This window comes from Pangasianodon hypophthalmus, chromosome 20, assembly GCF_027358585.1.
Source record: "Pangasianodon hypophthalmus isolate fPanHyp1 chromosome 20, fPanHyp1.pri, whole genome shotgun sequence".
Classification (NCBI taxonomy): domain Eukaryota; kingdom Metazoa; phylum Chordata; class Actinopteri; order Siluriformes; family Pangasiidae; genus Pangasianodon; species Pangasianodon hypophthalmus.
This window is the reverse complement of record NC_069729.1, coordinates 4,116,041-4,137,376: the sequence shown is the minus strand read 5'-3', so window position 1 is coordinate 4,137,376 and position 21,336 is coordinate 4,116,041. Positions and strand designations below refer to the sequence as shown.

At 37.7% G+C, this 21,336-nt stretch overlaps 1 protein-coding gene and 1 long non-coding RNA gene across 10 annotated transcripts in view; one reads left to right on the top strand and one right to left on the bottom strand.

Moving 5' to 3' along the window:
* The window catches only part of cadpsa (Ca2+-dependent activator protein for secretion a), a 128,943-nt gene that overhangs the window by 69,660 nt on the left and 37,947 nt on the right, over positions 1-21,336 (bottom strand). For all 9 annotated transcript variants that reach the window (XM_053227190.1, XM_053227192.1, XM_053227186.1 and 6 more), the window contains 3 exons: positions 8,211-8,291; positions 7,300-7,533; positions 4,336-4,457 (listed from right to left, as the gene is read on the bottom strand). In XM_053227190.1, the coding sequence (XP_053083165.1) occupies positions 4,336-4,457; positions 7,300-7,533; positions 8,211-8,291 (437 nt within the window). The remainder of the gene's footprint in view (positions 1-4,335; positions 4,458-7,299; positions 7,534-8,210; positions 8,292-21,336) is intronic.
* Positions 14,927-19,150, top strand: LOC113539744 (uncharacterized). The gene is made up of 3 exons (XR_003403968.3): positions 14,927-15,137; positions 17,443-17,564; positions 18,682-19,150. It is a non-coding gene; the product is annotated as an uncharacterized LOC113539744 (long non-coding RNA).

Here is a 21,336-nt window from a genome sequence, read left to right as displayed (position 1 = left end):
AGATTTAATGTCAGTGTTCTGCTTCAGGTCGTGCTGAATAAAATGACATTTCCAGAAGAAACATGTTTTTCTGAAATTACATTTTACCCAGAAATGCTAATACAAAAAAGTCAGTTAGCCTGAGGTCTACCAGCAGAATGGATCTTAATATACCAATAGCATCACTATTAAATGCTTTGATAACATTTTTATAGAGAACCAGCTGTATACAGTTGTATGCAAAAGTTTGGTCACCCCTGGACAAATCACACCTTTTGTTAACTTTTGAAGTGAAAAGAGGTAAACACCCTCTGAGGCAAACTATTTTAAAAAATAACATTATCTGCAAATGTTAACGCACAGTTACTTTATATTTGATGAACTTTCTAAAAATAGAGAAAAATTAAATAATAATTATGGCATGTGCGAAAGTTACCACTCCATCTGTAAAGTCTCAGAATTTAATTAGTGAAGTGTTATTTGACTTGTTAGGATTCATTACTCAGGTCAAGAAATGTCATGAGGAATTGTCAGCTGATAATTTCAGAATGTAAGAAATTCTCTGACTCTTCACACCTTGCACTAACATTCAACAACCATGGGCCCCTATAAGCAGCTGACTGAGGATCCTCAAGCTAAGTGATGCCTACAAAGCAGGGGAAGGTTACATCAAAGTGGGAAGGTTATATCAAAGTGATTACTACTAGCAATTTCCACTTTTCGAAATGTCATTAAGATATGGCATGGAATCTGCATGGAAGAGTCATCAGAAGAAAACCTTACCTGCAACCTCATCACAAATGTCAGTGTCTGATGTACGCAGAACAATATCTAGATGCCCAAACTTTTGCATATAACTGTAACTACAATGTACCAACTAGTGAAGAAAAAGGAATTAAAATCCACTTTTTACATATTTACAACTAAATAAAAAGATTTTTACAAACAATGCAGTGTTCACAATCCTTCCGCTTTTAACTGCATTACAATTGATGTACACTAATCTTATAATATAATATAATATAATATAATATAATATAATATAATATAATATAATATAATATAATATAATATAATTATTTGATTTCCACTTTTATCAGATTAATCAAGCAATCATGTTGATAGCATACTAAAGCTGGAATCAGATTTCAGGAGCTCAGTAATCCAGTTATTGAGATGATATATTTTCCTAAGTCATATTTTCATAAGTCCTTCCTCTTTAGTGGGATTATTTTTGGGCTGGGAAGAGACTTTAGATCTAGGACATCAGATCTAGAACATTGGAACATCATATATTTAGCAATAAATATAATTATTGACTGAACCAGTAATCATTTTGCTATTATCAGATTACTTAATTTCATGTAAACAGGAACAAATGATTAACAAAATTTGATTGTATTTGTTAGATTATTTTGTACATACGCATACTCATAACTCGTAACTCATAACTTCTGTGATATGATGTATTTCTGAGTGAAACAATAGGTCTGGGTGAGAAACACATTCAAATATAATCAGCTGATATTTTGTTTCTTTCCCTGCACTTGCATGGTGATGTAGTGAGAAGTCCAGGGAAAATATTTGTATTTTCATTAAAAAAAAAAAAAAAGGAATTATGGAAAAATGTGACTGATTCTGATGCCTTGTGTGCATTATGACCAGGGATAAGCACTAACAAGGTAAAAATTAATTATAACGTCCATATTAAGTACAAAAACTCTTTTACTAGCTGCTACATCATTGTTAAACTGTGTATAATATGTAATAAGGACTCTGTAAAATCAAGCACTAAAATCCATTACACTCCACTTAACACACAGTAAATTGTCATGGTTAATGTTTTTTTTTTCTGACTCTTCCAAAAAAAAATGAAAAAAAAAAAAAAGATAATGGTTTACAGCCATGAATGTACTTAAAATGCTTAAAAATATCTTTAAGACGTCTGTCTATCCAGAATCATTGAATCATTGAATCATTATGGCATTAACACCATTAATTAATTTCAATTACATTAATAATAGCAGGCTTCAGATTTCGAAGTCACTAATGAGCTCTGTCTCAGTGAGATTAATTCACTCGTTCTGATAAATGATTTCAACTATGAGACACACTCAGACACGCACGCGAGCGGCCACTCCAGCTCCTCTAAGGAAGTAGAGTTCAAGGAGTTTACAAGATCGTTACATCATTAAATGCATGCAATTGGACTTGAATAGCTGTACAACAGTGTATATACACACACACGCACACACACACACACACACACACACACACACACACACACACAGATACACAGATATGTATCATGTAACCCACGCAGTGCACTATAGAGGACACTTATAGCCTGACATCAGACGTCACAGATTTAGGCATGATTTAGGATCAGTGTATATCGATATAAAAACAAAAAATCAGTGCTATTAAAGTAATAGCTTTAAAAAAAATAGCTTAGACATGTTCACTGTCCAAGTTTTGCTCTGACTAAGTGGCAGCTAAAAAAAAGCCATTGAGCTAAATGATTCTTTTTTTCTGATTCACTGAGTTCAGTGGATTAAAATGATTCGAGTCTCTTACTTACTGATTCGTTCAAGCTTGTTTGCTTTTTCTTTCTTTATGAAGTAACAGACTAATATAAATGTTTTATGAACATTTTTACGATTATGTTGTCGCAGACAAAAGTTGCGAAAGACATCATAAAATAATTCTTTGGTCGTGATACGAGCTGAAATTGTCGATCTTAGTACGCAATTAGTGCCATTGCGAAAGAAGGCAACGATAAAGTTCTGGCAGTGTTATTAACGTCTCTGAGCGTGAGCACTGCTACAACACTCGGCTAAAAGCTCACGGTTTGTTATAGAAAAAAAAGTCTTTAAAGTTTCCCGTCCATAATTGCATGTAACTGTAACATATAGACCTGATTCTTCTTCTTATTATTATTATTTATTATTATTATTATTATTCAGCAACATTTCTAACAATATGCATGACTCAAGCCATACAATAACTTACTAATAGTTAAGGAGACAGAGGTTAGCATGTGGACCTTTTTATTTTTCATTTGACATCATTTGCATAAAAGTGAACAAAATCCAACCCAATTGCTCTCACTTCTTCAAATTTTTCATGAGATCAGGTTACATCTTTTATTAAAGTGTCTGATTTTTGGACGTTCGATGCTCTCTGTCTCAATCACTATCAATCTTAATCTCTTTTCTTCTTCACTCACATACACTCGCATAATCCTGCGTTTGATTATGGTGATGTTGTGGTGGGATCGATGAAGAAGCTCAGTAGGTGTCTGATCAGACAGATGCGGTGTGTCTCCCAGCGGCTGTCTGGCTCTCACACACTCCTCTTCGGCCACATGGAGTGTGAACATGTGTGTACACGTGTAGCTGTGTGTGTGTGAAGTGAGGGAGATCTATAGCAGTAATGAGTACAGTGCTCGTTTTCACCTGATCCTTATTGCATCCAGACACACATCCACAATTTTCGATTTAAGATCAGATCAGTCAGGGCACACACAACAACTACCGCTCGCATTTAAAGCTAAACGAATCTCTGTGTATTGTGGCTAGTTTACATGCCAGAAGCTGAATAAATTATTCAACAAGTACTCCATGAGACGAGCCCTAATGGACATTGGGGGAATTATTTTTCCTATTTAGGACGACCTGAAATGAACTCGCCCAGTCCAGTTTAAAGAATGGACAAATAACATTTCTAAATGACATTAGACACATAATGCACATCTTTATCAACGTAGCTATAATTAACTTTTAATGTGCTTTGCCATGCTATGTTGTTCTTATATCCACATACAGCTTCATCTCCCACTAGAGTACCTAAAAAACCTGTAACATAAGCCCTATTCAGACTGCATTAGTAGTTGCGAGTTTAGTAATTCAACCTATACCCTTTAGCAAAAAAACAAACAAACAAACAAAAAAAAACAATAAAAAAAAAAAAAAATAGAAATTCAGTTGACAAATAAGATTACTAGTAAATTATTAATTATATTTAAAATATTTTTTGGCAGCAGTGGCCAGTAGATATTTTCAGTAGATACTGTATAGTAGGAACAAAAATATATGGTATTTTTACAATTATATTCTACCATAAAATTCGCAGTAAATATTTTTTTTTTACACGCATGTTTTCTGAAACAATACAATTTCTTTTTTCCAGATGGGCATTGCATTTAAAATATTACCATTAAGCTCATGAAGCAGGTCACGAAGGATATGTACTTTAAATCCAAAACTCTTGGATAGTGTGTAATATAGAGTTAAGGTTTACGCCATGACCATGTGTGTTTATATCAGTAACGTCAGCCAACTTTTTGACACTCACGTGGGTTTGGAGGCTTCGGCTTGGTCAGTCTGGAGTTTCTGGCCTCCTTCTACCTCCATGGTGCAGTAGACGATGCGGTTGGGAGCGAGTGACTTCAAACCCTGAACTTCCATGATCACAACCTGAGAGTACAGTCAGGAATATATTATTATGAGACTCTATCTCACACTATAATGAGTTAAGAGTAAGAAACACTTTGAAATCCACAAAGAATATTTTTCAGACTTAGCAGTGGATATAGCATTTTTCAGGTCACATTTCTTTTGATTTTACAGCAATACAATTGTGAAATTTATTTGGTAAATTGGTAAATGTTGTACCACGTGGTACGTAAATGTGATACATTTCACAAGGTTAACATTAAAAGCAATTCTAAACCTTTTACTTCTGCTTTGGAGTATTTTATGTTGTGTCACAAAAAACCTGACATAATAAACAGGACATGAAGTTCTTGTGACAGCAATTTCACATGAAACTTTCACATGAAACATCAGAAGAGAAGAAAAGGTGTGATCCCTGTGAAAATAGCCAGATTGGTTCAAGCTGCCAGGAAGGATATAGTAACTCATATAATCACTCTTTACAAATGTGGTGAACAGAAAAGCATCTCAGCATGCACAAAACATCGACCTTAAGGTGGATGGGCTACAACAGCAGAAGACCACACTGGGTTCCACTCCTGTCAGCCAAGAACGAGAATCTGAGGCTATCATGGGCACAGGCTCACCCAAACTAGACAGCTGAAGATTAGAAAAAAAAATCACCTGTTTTGTGTGCTCTGAGATGCTTTTCTGCTCAGCACGGTTGTAAAGAGTGCTTATTTGAGTTAAGACTTCCTGTCAGCTCAAACCAGTCTGGCCATTCTCCTCTGATCTTTCTCATCAACAAGGTTTTTCAGCCTGCAGAGCCTCCACTCACAGGATTTTTTTTTTTTCTGCACCATTCTGTGTAAACTCTAGAGACTGTTGTGTGTGAAATTCACAGGAGATCAGCAGTTTATGAAATACTCAAACCAGCCCATCTGACGCCAACAACCACGTGGCTGATGCCACATGATTGGCTGATTGGATAATAACTACATAAATGAGCAGGTGTGCAGGTATATATACAGCCAAACCACAGTAATTTTAAGAACTTTTATTTAATTTGTTAAAGTATGACTATACCATAATGACTTTTTTTTTAATATTGACCTGAGAGCATATATTTTTTTAAATGTTAAAAAATCATTGTATTATCCTTCTCTTGTTTTATTATCATTCCAGAGTGTAAAGGTCAAGGATGTGCTTTGTCTTACAAAATGTCACCTCAGGGAGTCCAATCAACGTTTCCTCCCGTTTATGTGATAGATTTGGCAGACGATCCCTCCCTGTCTGCTACATAAACTATCACTCTCAGCCGTCATATTAAATCACAGCCCTCACACGTCAATGACAAAGGACAAAGTCCCTTCATCACACTCAATCAGACGTTAGAGAGAGGCGGGGGAATATGTGCTCAATAATGCTTTCAACAAAGACAAATGAATGGACTATATGGGACATTGATTATCTCAGTGTAATGGGGTCTCAGTGGTGCTGGTGTGTTATGGCTTGAGATAGACTGTATTGAGGTTGTCTGGGCTGGTTAAAGTCAACTGAATGTTCTCCGTACACACATACACAAGCTTATGAATTCAAAGACTGTTCTGTCCTCTTGCACCTGATACACTAACAGTGACGGCTCCTAAATTCACCCCCCAAAAACATGACATTCCAATGTTCAGTATTTAATACTACAATACGACATAATGAGATAAATCTAATTCTGTTAAATCCTCCATCTACTTGATTATAAGCGACAGGTGCATCCCAATCCTTGGCATTTCACGATTAGACAGTTTGTAGGCGATTTCGGAATCAATTTTTACCAAAAAAAGAAATCACTGTTCTGGGATTTTGAGGCTTAAAAAGCTATCATGCTGTGGTGAAAAGACAAGCTGTCTCTAATGCATCAAAATCCTCGAACTGCTAAAGCGTCACAGGCCTGCAATCCGCGTATGCGTTTATCAGCCTCTGTATCAGGAAAGCAAAGATGGTTTGGAGATTATTAAAGTGTCATTAAGCAAAGTGTTAATGAAAAGCAGAGCCCTACCATGTATATCAGCCATTCAACAAATGTTAACCTTTATAAAATACTCATTCACAACTCCATTTTAAATTCTGTTGAAATACTAATTACCTCTTTTGAGTGATCAGTGATTTTAAAAATGTTGCTATTTGACAGATATAAGCCAATGTTCCATTAATTTGCTCACTTGTCTAGATGTTATGCAATCATAGGGTAGCGTCCTGACTGCCCCTTTTAGCTCCACAGAGTTTTTATTGTACTAATTTAGTGGACAGTTTTGTGCAACAAGCACTAACAGAGGCCCACCGGGACAGGAATCATGCTGCCCCAATTCTCCAATCCTCAGCAGCTGCCCAGATCTTGTTTTATAGCAAATAATCAGAATTAAATCAAATAAATTTCCGCATAGGCAAAGCGTAAGTGTAGACAGTGTGTCTATGATGTACAGAACCATTTCTATTGTACGATATGTTGCAAAGATTGAGAGAGGGAAAGGGGGATTATTGCACGGATAATGCTCTTAAATCAGAAATGCGTGTGCACCACAGTGACCTTCTTTCCCACACAAAGGCTGAGAAAAACATGTCTCTCTTTTCCACCCTTGCTATATTGAACACAGTTATACAAAGGTAAAAACCATTCAAAATGAGATGCTAGACCATACACTGGATGACTCTCTCTCAATTCTCTACAGCCTTTTACGGGGTACCTCTTAAAATTCACTCAATTCGTCAATAAGATCAATAAGAACATGAAGCTATTTATAAATCCAAGTCACTTAGTGCTACTCGTTCTGAGAATACTTATCTAGCTAAGTGCACTTCATAGGATATAAAACAAAAGAATAAATGGTACCTCTAGCGTAAAGGAAAGAACCACGTCAGACTTGGAGAGCTGGTTCTCGTCCTCCTGGCCCATGTCGATGATAGACGTGTTGTGGCCTCTCTTCAGTTTCTGCAGCTTGAACTCTCCTCCTTTAGACACAGGCATGCTCTCCAGATTGGCCATGAGCAGGTTCACTGACGACTTCAGCTCCTCGATGTACAGCGCCTCCATGTCCTTCGACACGAATTTGGGGAACTTACCAGCCTGGAGATCAGGAAAAGTCAGAATTGAGGAAAAATATTGAAGTATTTTTTGAGAAGGCATGGACAAACATACTGTATAATGGGAGTCTGGGGACTCTTTTTTGTCCAGGCACAAAGGTGATATAATGGTATAACACTGGTGTGCTGTTATTTTGGTAAGTCTTTTTTTTCCCTCTTTTCATGCAATTGAAATTTTCACGCAGTGTGATATTGAAAATCTGAGCCTAGGCTGCATTCACCTTTTGGTGTCTGTCAAAAAACATGTATTGCTTGTATGTAGTAGGCGTGTTTGTGGGTGGAGATCGATATTAGGTGAAATATAGCCTGTATTCTGTGCTGGGGCTCGCCGTGTGCTGATTTTAAAGCTTTTTATGGATTGTACACGTGGGCTGACAACTGCGATTAGTTTCTGCTTCATCTACCTCCAAACCAACGTGAAAGACTGAGACCTTCCTAAGACCGTCTCATATTGGTATTTGGAGTTGGTGAGAAATCTTCAGCAACGCACATCTTTTCTTCCCTACATGCGTCATTCACACAGAGTCATTCAACTTTGGATCTTGTACAGATGTGATCAGTCCTCCAACAGACACAGACTCTGATTAAACGAGTATTATTCAAAGCAAATTCCTACTTTCTTACCGCACGGCATGCGATTGTTCAGGAAGCAGCACTTACTTTCGCTATCTGATCAGCCATCTGAAGGCGCCCGTCGAGTTCTCGTCTGATCTGCGCAGCCTGCTCATCTGGGTTGTCCAGCTGAAGAAAAAAAAGGAACAATAAGTCAGTTTATATTTGATCAATGCAAGAAATAGCTTATCAGGGATCCTATTACCAGCTCAAACCTTTATCTTAGCCACACGTTCTAATTGTTAAAGCTTTAGTAGGAAGGTCCTTCAGTCTACTCCAACCGTTTGAGAACTGATCAGTGAGATTCCATCCTTTTCAGTGTAATCTGATGAGGCAGTAGTGGCTCAGTCGCTAAAACTACGAGCTACTGAGAGAAAGATTGTGATTTCAAATGTCAAGACCACCAGAGAGCCAATGTTTGATCCTTGATCAAGGGGTTAAATTGGAGGAAACCTACAGGAAGCATGCTCAGATACAATAATGTTGGAAATATTCATCAAAGTATGGCATAATGATGTTTAAAAAAAAATAATAACGATGGTGGTATATGTGTAGTGCAGTTTCACACTGCTTTATAGAGAAATGCTTTCATTTCAACATAATCAAAACGCTCACACTACCTAAATCCTGATTTAACTCCTGACCCTCAATACTCAGCTCTGTGCTTGAACTGATCTCAAATGTAAGTGAATAAATCATCCAAATGAACGAGCCATCATCAATCAACAATCATCAATTACATTTCCATTAGGAACCCATCAAATATTTAAGCGCCTGAAAATAAAACCAATATGTTAGCATGTTTAATTATCCTCAGCGTCATGGATTAGGTCCTGATGAATCACTGCATGGAAATGAGAAGGTGGAGAAAGCTGTGATACCCAGCGGCGGAGTCTGTCTGACTCACAATGAGCCTGGATTCAAACTAAAGGATTTTCCATCAAGAGTCTACAATGGAAATGAATCACCTTAATCTGGGTGCAAAAAAGTTCATCTTTGATCAACATTAATTATTACATCAGTTAACATTAACAAGACATGAAGTTAAGATTTAATACAGCATGAGTAATGCTAACATAGTAACACACTAAGTAAGGAATAAAACATGACAGGGAGCGCTGTTATAGTAAAATAATCAACAATGCAGTGGTGTCATGCAGCCTGAAACGCAGTGGAGTTACTGTTACTACCCCGAATATGGTTGTTTTCCTATAACTTCACATCCCAAAGTGATTTATTCCTCTTATACAACAACAATTTGCCAACCTCAACAATTCTTTATTTATTAAAAAAACTAGATGTAATTTTTATCCATTTATAGTTGCAATAATATTATGGAGGGTCCACAATACAAGTTAATTCCTATTATCACTTACGTTATAGCAGCTATAAATAGACGTTCATTCACCAGCCTTTCTTTTTTCTCTGTCATGAAGTTAAGACAAAAAAAGTGCAGCTTGCCATGTTACCTAGAAACCAGAAAGCTTAAAATCTTGTGTTGGAAAACTTAAAATTACAGCTTTATCTCTCTGACTCTCTAACAAAGTGCTGACAATAGAAACTCCTTCCAAAAGTGTTAAATAAACATCGTCTTACACAAAGCTTCACTATAACGACAAATAGACGTGATTTTCTTTCTTAAATAGCAGCATGTTTTTAATCCGTTTATTATTGGACTTAGAGTATGTCGCGTATCCACCGTAGACATCCACGTTAATGAGTTGTTGCTATAGAAACGTTAACGTATTAGAAAAAACCTGCGATTTGCAGCTGTACTACTGTCATAGAAACTACTGCTACTACTGTTATAGAAAATTAAATCTCTTTCTGATCCATCAGATTCAAAAACTGAACAGCGCTGTGGTATAACATGTAATACTTGATGTTTGTTTAAATGTTAACTACAACACCTGCATTAATTAATGTTTATTCCATCCACACCTAACCACGTAATTAACCTAAAATATTGATAATCAACTCAAGTCTCCAAGGTGTAAATACTGGAACCAAGCATTCAGCCTCACTTCTGAATTTTGCCAATTAACTTCCACAGAGACATTAATTACACGAGCACTAGCTCGTGTTGGTAATTATGGACTACTTTTTAATCATAGATGGAATAAACACAGAGTGGCATATTATTTAGGCACTAATTTACACCTGATTTTGAGAGGCGCACAAAAACACATCCAAAACTGGCCATCGCTAATAGCTCAAAGTTTCAGATGGAATCGTAATAAACCAGACTTCCTATTTCTCTGCCTTTTTTTTGTGCAATCTCAGTTACCTTTTGCTTAATGGTTGCTGTGGAATAATTTCTCCTGAAACTGTGTTCAGAAACAGCATAATCTATCAGGCACCAATATAACAGAATAGACCATAATTTGTGTATGTATATATAGAATATATACATTATTCACATATCTGCAATGGAAACAATTGATATCTATGGGATGAGTTACATGCTCGCATTGAGGATTTAACACTGAAATTGAGTACATCAGATGTTACTAGAGCACTGTTCAGAAGTTGCGTGAGCATTACGCATGTGGGGCGGAGTTTGCGTAAATCAGAGATGCTTCTTAGTGATTTGCATAAAAATGCTGGAGCTCCTTTCAGAAAATCGACTTAAGCATGTAGGTAGCACGTTTCTGAATACGAAGACTTTTACGCATGTAAAGACTGACATAAGTTTTGGACTTAAGTCGTCATCTCTGAATACATGTGATTACAGTGATCTTATAGTCAATAGGGGCAATCATTAGCGCTGATCTGCGGTCTTATTATCGCTAAACGGCCAGGGCAGTGGTGCAATACTTGTGCCTGTGTGGATTCATGGTTTTTTGACTACAAGCTTAGGAGGTAAAGTAGTTTGCCAGTCGGCTTTGTGCTTGGGTGGATGGCCATCTGTAGATGCGATAGCTCTAATGTCCCCCTTCATGTCACCAGCTGGGCTAAAGCCAGTGTTCATCAAGCCAAACTCCTACTCTCTGCCCTGAGGATGCCCACATACACGTGAACACACACACACACACACACACACACACACACTGTCTCTCTCTCTTGCTCTCTCTCTCTCCCTCTCTCTCTCCCTACTCCCTACACATTCTCTACCCATTCTCTCGCTCGCTTTTTCTAAAAGGCACAAACACACCAGCAAGATGCCAACGTGTAGGCGTGCGCAAAACGATTTCACAGTTTTTACAATGGCACATTATACTTGCATCGTATGCCTCTCACAGTATAAAGGGTATGCTCGCACATACACACTGTTACTTGTACAGTGCCAATGTATAGAATGTGTTACTGAAGTGCTACTTTAAATGATGCCAATTGAACTTTGGTACTCAGAAACTAACGCCTGGAACTAGGCCTGCACCATATGTGAAAAAAAATAGCATGTTCTGATTATATTCCTACACTTTTGACTGCAATATGCCTTGAAATATATTTAAATCAACCCATGAGCCTGCGATGTGTCACCGTTAGAGCGCCACCTGTGTTAATCGTGTCACTATGACTATCAAAACACCCACGCGGAACGTGTCTGACGTTACTCCGAATACTCGCTGAACATGACGGAAATAATAAGAGTGTTAACAAGCTACATTATAGTTGCTATAGTAACAAATGGCACAGAGACTTCTATAGAGGATGCTCCATATAAACAGATTTTAAAAAGTGTGTCATTGTTGATGCGGTGAAGTTTTCTGTAAGGAAACGAATATTTAGCATTTTTGGAAGGAGTTTCCAGTGTCAGAGTCAGAGAAAGAGCTGTAACTTTTACAATGTGGGAAAATCTTCATGAAGTATGAGTTTGCACAAAAAAAATGTCTTATTATCTGAATGATATCTGAATGAGTAATATTTACTCCGTAGATTGACATCTTAAGTAAAGAATGAAGTACGATGAGGTGAGCTGTTATAGGGGGAAAAAAACAACAGTGTAATGAGGCCCAACACGAGGCTAGTGCTACTACACCAAAGTTGATTATTTTCCCCTGACAGCATGTTTTATTCCTATTATACCACAGCAATTTGACAACGATCACGAGTTTTGAAATTAAAGAACGACACATCATACTTTTTATCTGTTAATAGTATCCTTTTATACACTATATGGCCAAAAGTGTGTGGACACTTGACCACCACATCCATGTGTGCCTTTCCCAAACTGTTTCCACAAAGTTGCAAACACACAATTGTGTAGAATGTCTTTGTATGGTGTAGCATTACAAATTAACTTCAGTGGAACTAAGAGTCTCAAACCTGTTCCAGCATGACAGTGCCCCTGTGCACAAAGCGAGCTCCATGAATACATGGTTTGCCAATGGTGGAGTGGAAGAGCTCGAGTGTCCTGCACAGAGCCCTGACCTCAACCCCACTGAACACCTTCGGGATGAACTGGAACTCCGACTGCACCCCAGACCTCCTCACCAACATCAGTACCTGACCTCACTAATGCTCTTGTGGCTGAGAACAATTCCCCACAGCCACACTCCAAAATCTAGTGGCCATATAGTGTATGTTACTTCTGAGTGAGGAGACCCAAGTACCCAGCTGGGAATTGACTATGACTCAGTTGGGGGTAAAAACAAATAACAGCTTGCACTTTTTGCTGTTTTATGAAAATTTTCAACCTGAAAATCCAAGGTATCTATAACACGCCAATTCTGCTGCATCACTCTTGGTGAGACAATAATAAACTTGCTACGTCAGCTGAACATCTGTGTATTTTAAAAGAGATGTGATTTCACAAGATGACATTCGGTGTAATCAGTGTTCCTCGGCCTGAGCTGAAAATACAGCTAAAGATAATCATCAGAACGAGCCGGTCAAAGAACAAGCGTTGGTGTGAAGGCCCTCAGGACTCCCTGGCTAATATGCATATATGGAGGAAGATGCCATGGATTATACCAGTACAGTAATACCAGTAAGCATAATCAGTGGAAAGAATGGATGCACAAAGATATCACACACATACACACACACACACACACACACACATAAACTCACTCTTTCACCTTGCCCTGTTATTTGCTTGTCTGCTCTTTATCATACTGTTGTCTTCTCCGTGCACTGCTCACTGTCTCTCCACCACGTCTCCATCTTTCCTTTACATGTCACTGTTGCTTTTTCTCTTACAGTAAACTCAATCTTCCTGCCATTCTCGCTCTCTCTATCCAATTCTCTTTGCTTGTCTCATTTACTCTCGCTCCTTTCCTCTTCCTCTGTGTGTGTGTTATTGTCTCCTTCCTCCTGGGTAAAATTCACAAATTCACATTAACGCTCTTCAATTTATCAATATATCAGTTTCTAAAATTAAAAATAATTTTTGCTAAAGAAAGGGTTTTTTTGTTTTTATTTGACACCCTGAACAAGTATTTTATACCATATTCTTCACATTTATGTAAGCACAAGGTTGTGTACAGACACTTTCTTTTTATTTATTTATTTATTTATTTGTAGCAGTACAAGTGGTAATAGTATTGTTACTATTTATTTGTTTTTTTTTATTTTATTTTATTATTATTAGTAGTAGTAGTAGTAGTTGTTATTATTATTTATTTATATTTATTATTAGCCATAGTAGGATTAGTAGTAGTATTTGTAGCAGTTTATTTATTTATTTATTTATTTGAGATCCTTTTTACCCTAAAAATGTACACATAAAAACAAATTAACAGTGAAATGTTAAAGCATCTTAAATGTCTTACATAAATGGAAAAATACGGTAACACAACGTGCTCAAAAGCATATATTAAAATAATTAATTTATATACAGAATTTATGGTCAGCAATATCAGTGGTGTTGCTATTGGATGCCAATAACTTTCTCAATCCAGCAGCTTAAACAGATTAAAATTTGGACTGTGTTTGTGTTGTGTTTGTAGAAGGTCAGATCATGAGTAGCACTTCACTTCCTGCCTCACACAACCTTACTTCCTTTGCTGCTTTAGGTTTTCACACTCAATATTAAACAACATGGATTTATTTTCATATAAAGTGAAAATCTGGCAAATAAACTTTAGGCTCCTGAAGCTGAAACATAGTATATATAAAACATAGTAACATATAAAATGTTCCTCTTTCAGCTGCTCCCGTTATTCCACGTATTTGATTTGGCGCATTTTTTCGCCGGATGCCCTTCCTGACGCAGCCCTCCCCAGTTTTATCCAGGCTTGGGACCGGCACTGACAGCACACTGTTGCATGCGGGTTGGTCCTCCAGGGGCCCATAGTAACACGTAAAATATTTCGTATAAAATATTTCCATGTATATTATAAGAACCGGAATAATATCCCCTCTCTGACAAGAGGTGATAAGACGTGCCACTGAGTCATTATGCTGATTTGTTTTTGGAGCGTTGTGTCTTTAATACGTCACAAACCCCCCCATAATCCAGCCTAGACATGGAACTCTCCTGCACTTGTCCTGGTTTAATACTGTAAGTGTTTACAGCCGTGTTTCAGTTGCAGTGCAGATGTGCATTTCAATTTCATTACCATACTCGCTGAGAGAGAGAGAGAGAGAGAGAGAGAGAGAGGGAGGGAGAGAGGGAGAAAGAGAGAGGGGACGAGTAAAAGAGAAGATGAGAGCGAAATATGATGTGATGAGGAGTGTTAATGAAATTCTATATGCTTTGTCTTCAGCTGTCTTTAATTACTTTTTAACAAATGCAATTAGCACAGACACTGATGAGAGACAGAAACAGAAGCAGAGGCAGTGTGTGTGTGTGTGTGTGTGTGTGTGTCGGTCTGACAGAGAGAGAAATAGAGACAGGGTGTGAATGTATGTGAGTGTGGTTTGCAATGCGTGCCCGCACATACACACACACACACACACACACACACACACACACACACACACACACACACACAGGACAGTGTGTGGCACCTCTTCAATCACCCTGGCTAATTCTCTATTGCCATAAGACATTTATCTTTCCCAGCTATGAGATGCTGCTTGGCCCAGGTAAAACAATCTTTTCTCACACACAGCTTCCGTGTTGTTCTGTGTTTGTTTCTGTGTTTGTTTCTGTGTTGTTCTGTGTTTGTCTTATGTAGCACCTTGGTACTGGAGAAACGTTGTTTCGTTTCACTATGTACTAACTGGCTGTATATGGTTGAAATAACAATAAACTCCACTTGACTTGACTTGATTTAGCCCTAGATATGGCAAACATAAATCAGGAAACCGATCATGTACATCAACAGTACTGAAAATCAAATAGCTTACTATAGTTCTGTAAAACGCTATCTAGTTTGATATTATAGTTTATAAGTGTTTTATATTGATTCGTTTCTTTTATAATGCTGCACTGTTGAACTCTGGCTTGTTGATTCATTTTCTACAACAGCAGCTGCAAAGTGAATCACAGGTTTACATTAATGCATTTGTTCTAATATCGTAATATTATCGTTTCTTTAGTAACAATTTCGACAGGGGCTTGTATGACAGGCACTCCACATCAAAATGTGTAATTGTTGATATGGTGAGGTTTTCTGTTAGGAGACGTTGGAAGGAAGGAGTCTCCAGTGTCAGCAGGTAAAATTGTAACTAACTTTTCAGACAAGTCTTCAAGACAGAGGTTTTTGCACTTGCCAGTTTCTAGGTAGAATGACAAGCTATTAAATTTAACTATAAACTGATAAAAAAAAAAAGTATGATGTGTCATTCTATAATAAATAAAATATGGTATAAGAGGAATAAAACACTTTAGGACATGATGTTGTTGGAAACTTCAGGCTGGTAACCGTATATTCACTTCCTGTCAGGATGCATAACACCACGTGGTCAGTGATTATTTTCCAATAACAGCACACGCCGATGTGTTTTATTCCTTACTTAACTGACAGTAACCTTATGTTTTGTCCTAAGCATCAGGCTAAAAATGAAATTTATACAATTTCCTACCAAACGTAATCGATCAGCCAAGACATGTTTGCTGTCCAAAATTTGCTGTTTTTAATAGCATCTAGTTCATCATCATGCAAAAAAAAACACATACTTGCCTCAAAAGACATCAATCAACCTCTAAGACTCACAGCTTATTATTCAGTTTCTCTCCTTAAATTCAGTTAAATAGTACTACGATGAATTATTCAGTAACGAAAGTGAAATCTGTAGGGTGGTTAAGTAGGTCTGGAAATAACATTGGGTCACTGCAGGTTTAATAGGATTAAATAAAACAAGGGAATTTCTATAAACTTAATATGAAATAAAAATAAAATCAAATTTGAACTATATTAATATCTCAATCGCTGAATAACATAAAAGGCCAACTTTAGACTTTAGGCCACGCCTCCTGAGTATGATATCAGGATGGAGTGACCCCAAACCTGGGGTCATATGCATTATGTACCTTATAGATGTCTCTTTCACTGAGGAAAGTGAATGTACCTCAAGCCAATCCCAGGAACAGTGGGTGTGAGGTGGGAATACACCCTGGATGAGACGCCAGTCCATCGCAGGGCACCGACACTCACTGGATCACTCACAGCTCAGTAGTGGAAAGATGAATTTCACCCTTCATCACCCTTAAACTCAATCGGTGATTAGAATATACTTGTTTAACATGTCCTGTTCTTAGTTCTCAATTCTTTTACCTTGTTAGATATACCTTAGTGATTCTTGAGGATTCATAAAAACAGTCCTGGTTCTATATGGCGCCTTGAATTCTTTTCAAGCTTAAAGCCCAAAATGAACCGTGAAAAGTATAAAGATTGTTATTTTTACTTTATCCAGGTAAATGTGTAACACTGCACTGCAGACTTTATTTGCTACTTTATTTCTTACTGCTAACACATCTGCTCCAAATGGTCATCTAATCATCAAGCATCTAATCATCAAGCAAGTTTGATCAGATATACCGAATCAGAACTGCTTAAGGTGCAAATCCTGAAATAAAATTCATTTTAAAGGCATTCCATTTCCCATGTGAAAGGTGTATACAGTGTCTAAAAGTACTTCAGTCACCTCCTGTAGCTCCAGCACAAAACTAAAGAAGCAAACTTTGGACACGTAGCACGTACTATCTGACATGACGTAATTGTGAAAATTGTGTAAATGTCATTTTGGCTTAACTATTGATTTTAAAGTATAGATTGGAGTTTAAAAAAGACTGATGACTTTGTGAGCTTTGCTTTAGGAGGCAATAATTACACAGTAGTGATTTAATCAAATCAGCCAAGAAAATAGATTTCCTTTATTCCCCCTCTAAGAGCGCGTAGACAACAGGTGTGTGTGTGTGTGTGTGTGTGTGTGTGCATCTGATTAGACAGATTGTGCCTGTAATGTATTCTCATGAAGACCAGCTGATGAAGAAAAAAGAACGAATAAAAGCCCTGTATGTTTACCATCTCCATGACAACCACAAGAGGCCAGACAAAGGGCATTCAGGTTGTTCCTAATGGACACACACACACACACACACACACACACATGCATATTCACACATGTCTAAACACACAGCATTCACCAATAAAAAGTTAGGGTGCTGTCACACACTAAGACACACACACACAAAACACACAAAACATACACACACACAAAACAAACGCCTGCGTAAAATCAATAAACACCGCTGACCACATGCTTGCGTCACAAACGTTCAAAGCACACTTTCGAGACCTTTTGAAGAGAAGTGACGAGTGTTCCTGTGTTACGATGCCTCAACACAGTGTACTATGAGTCATGACTGTGGAAAATATAGAAAACACTGCTTTAAAAAAATAGAAATGTGAAGAAATCAGAAAGCAGGTACACAAACAACTGATGTGTTTTTCAATACCAGTTAGCAAAAGGACACACCTACTCCCCAAAGAGTTTCTTTATTATTAATATTTTCTCTGTTATTGGAATATAGTGAAGATATTAAAACCAGGAAACAACACCTTTGAACTCCTGCAGTATTATATCATAGGGTAATATACTGTAAAAAATAAATAAATAAATAAATAAGTTTGAGGGGTACCTACATAGTGCCTTTATAAAACATTCATTAGCACTTCATAAATATTTGATAAAGCAATACCAGATAATTTATGAAAGGCTTATATCAAATTGGAGGTTTTATGGAACTGTGTCTTTCTGTTGCCTGATTGAGTGCATGACTATAAGTTTTTTATCCACATCTTATTTAATTTTATATTTAATTTAGTTTGAAGGCATTGAAATTATTCATTTGGTTGGCACGGGAGCTTCATAAATAAGAAGCTATACTGGAATAAAGCTCCATAATCATTTTAATACAAATACACTGAGTGTATTTAGTTTATTCATGCTTCTATAAAAATAGATATGGTAGTAAAGTATTAGCAAAAATATGTCCACATGCCATTTTACCTTTTGTGGTGTGTACTTATGGTGTCTATTGCCTGACAAGGCAGTTACTAAGGATGAATGAATGGACGTTGTAAACGTATATCGCATGTTAATGAACTGCTCACTCACACACTCGCAGCTGCATGAAAGTAAAAACCTCACGCTCATTTGAATGTTTTGTTCCATCCTGCAGGATCCAAGTCCTGATGCAAGTGGACCGGTGGACCGGTGGACCGGTGGACCGGTTCCTTTTGGACATCTGGTTCCTCTCATGTCATCTCAGGGAGTTCTTTCCTCTCCACTGTTGCCTCTAAATCTATACCTGGATTTCTGTAAAGCTGCTTCGTGAAACTGTTTATTATACAAATACAAATAAAATTGCACTGAATTAAATCACTTACCCGACCAGCATGTTCTAGCATGTTTCATTTCAGAATACTTTAAGTGTAAGCTTGTGTATGTGGCATATTACGACTTTTTTTTTTCCTGTGGTTAGATAATTGAGACAGGGTGTGTACCACCAGTGTCAGCATGATAAATCTCAGCTCACCAGAAAACACCCTCGCCTCAGACTCAAACACACCCATGCCAGGCTGCATATCCTGTGCAAATGCACAAAATCTAATTTGCTTCTGTAACTCAGCCATCATTACTGGAGAGAAGGCATTAATCAAAGCAATGCACCCGTAGCCAAGTGCCAAGACTAAAGGAAGAAGTTGTGTTTTGGTGGCCATGTTTGTTACACCAGTAGATCTTTGAGGTCGGTCTAACAGCAGGGGTTACCGATAAACGCCCTGCTCCTGTGTGCCTTCTAACATGTGCTTGCTCACACACACACACACACACACACACACAGAGTAAAATAAAAACGAAAGGCACACAGCCACACATCCCTCCTTCTGTGCTCAGCTGTTCTGATGTTCCAGCTGTCTGCTCATGATCAGAGCCACCTAACAAGCTTGCTTTCTTTGTAGAAGGTAAGATAAAAGACTTTTGATCTTGAATGAGAAAAAAATATATAAAAATTATCATTAAAAATCACTCACTGAGACACTGTCCAAAACTGGGACTCAAATCATGTTCCTGTAACACCTTAACCAAAGATAGTGTTCATAATGGTCATACATAACACTGCATAAAACTACATAACCATTTATTAAGGCCTAATACAACCTTCATCAGCCGTCATAAAGACTGGTTTTCTCCTAGATTTCCAGACCTGACATATGATGTTATAGAGCAGCATGAGAACTGACTTTCAGTTATCATAACGTCTGGTTTTTGTTACATATGAGTGTGTTACGACATTTTCCAGGTTCACTTGCATTATAGAGCGCCACGAGAGCTGCATTTTAGTTCACATAACACCTGAATTTATGCTACATTTTCCAGATTGACTTGCTTTAAAGTGCACTACAAGAACTGACCTCTAGTTTACATAATGTTTGTGTTACGGCATTTTCCAGGTTCACTTGCGTTATAGAGCGCCACGAGAACTGACTTTTAATTGTCATAACACCTAGATTTTTCTTATGACATTTTCCAGGTTGACTTGCATTATAGAGCGCCACTTTGTAGCTGATCAGGATTGTATGCATACATTAAGCCTTTATAAATTATTATGTATGTTTATGTCGAGTGTTATGTATGACCATTATGTGCACTATCTTCAGGTAACGTGTTATAGAAGTAAGGCATTGGAGCATATTTCTTATAATATGGATGTGAAGGGTGATCCAGAGCAATGTAATTTGTCTTGAAACAAAAATTAAGGGTTGTTTTTTGGTGTAAGGAAGAAATAAGCAGGGGTCCAAGCATCATTCTGGCAGAGATGCAACCTGGAAAGTGCCCAAGTTAGAGATGTTCATGATGAAGAGCTTGACATATCTAGCAAGAGAAGCTGGGAACAGAGATGTATGGTAAACTTCAATTCAATTTTATTTGTATGGCGCTTTTAACGATAGACACTTCCACAAAGCACTACATGCGCCACAATATGCATCATTCACGTTTACCGTGATGAATAAATAAATGCCGAGGACAGCTATTTCATGTGAGTGATGATCTCATAAACAGGAGAGTCACCGATACCACTTGTTCTATTTGATGGTGTTTTTATCAGAGCCACAAGGCAGGAAATGAATCACAAGCTCGCTGTTTGTCAGCATCACCGGGCTGAAGTGTTTTCTAGCGCTTTCTGCCTCGGTTTTAATTACCTGTCAGTCAGAAGCTAGTGCACAGCTAACATCCCAACACACCCTCAGGAAACAGTCGATATATCAGATTAGACTCCCTCCATCTGGGAGACAGCGAAGGCCCGCTGAATGCTGTTTAGCATGTGAGCGCTCTGGGACACCAACAAACACGTGTGTAACACACACTCAGTGAAAATTACAGAGACTATGAGTGAAGGATGCAAAAGAGTTGAGGGAAAAGAAACAGAAGAAAACACAGAAACTCTGTGTGTGTGTGTGTGCATGTGTTTGGGGTGAGTACTCTGTGTGTATGTACGCATGTGAATACACACACTGTATGTGTATATGTATACTGTATGTGTGTGCATCATACGCATACTGTAAGGGTGTGTGTGTGTATGTTTGTTTGAGGTGTGTACTCCATATGTATATGTACTGTATGAGTGTGTGTGTGTGTGTGTGTGTGTGTGTGCATATGTTTGGGGTGAGTACTCTGTGTGTATGTACGCATGTGAATACACACACTGTATGTGTATATGTATACTGTATGTGTGTGCATCATACGCATACTGTAAGGGTGTGTGTGTGTGTATGTTTGTTTGAGGTGTGTACTCCATGTGTATATGTATGTGTGTGTGTGTGTCTGTGTGTGT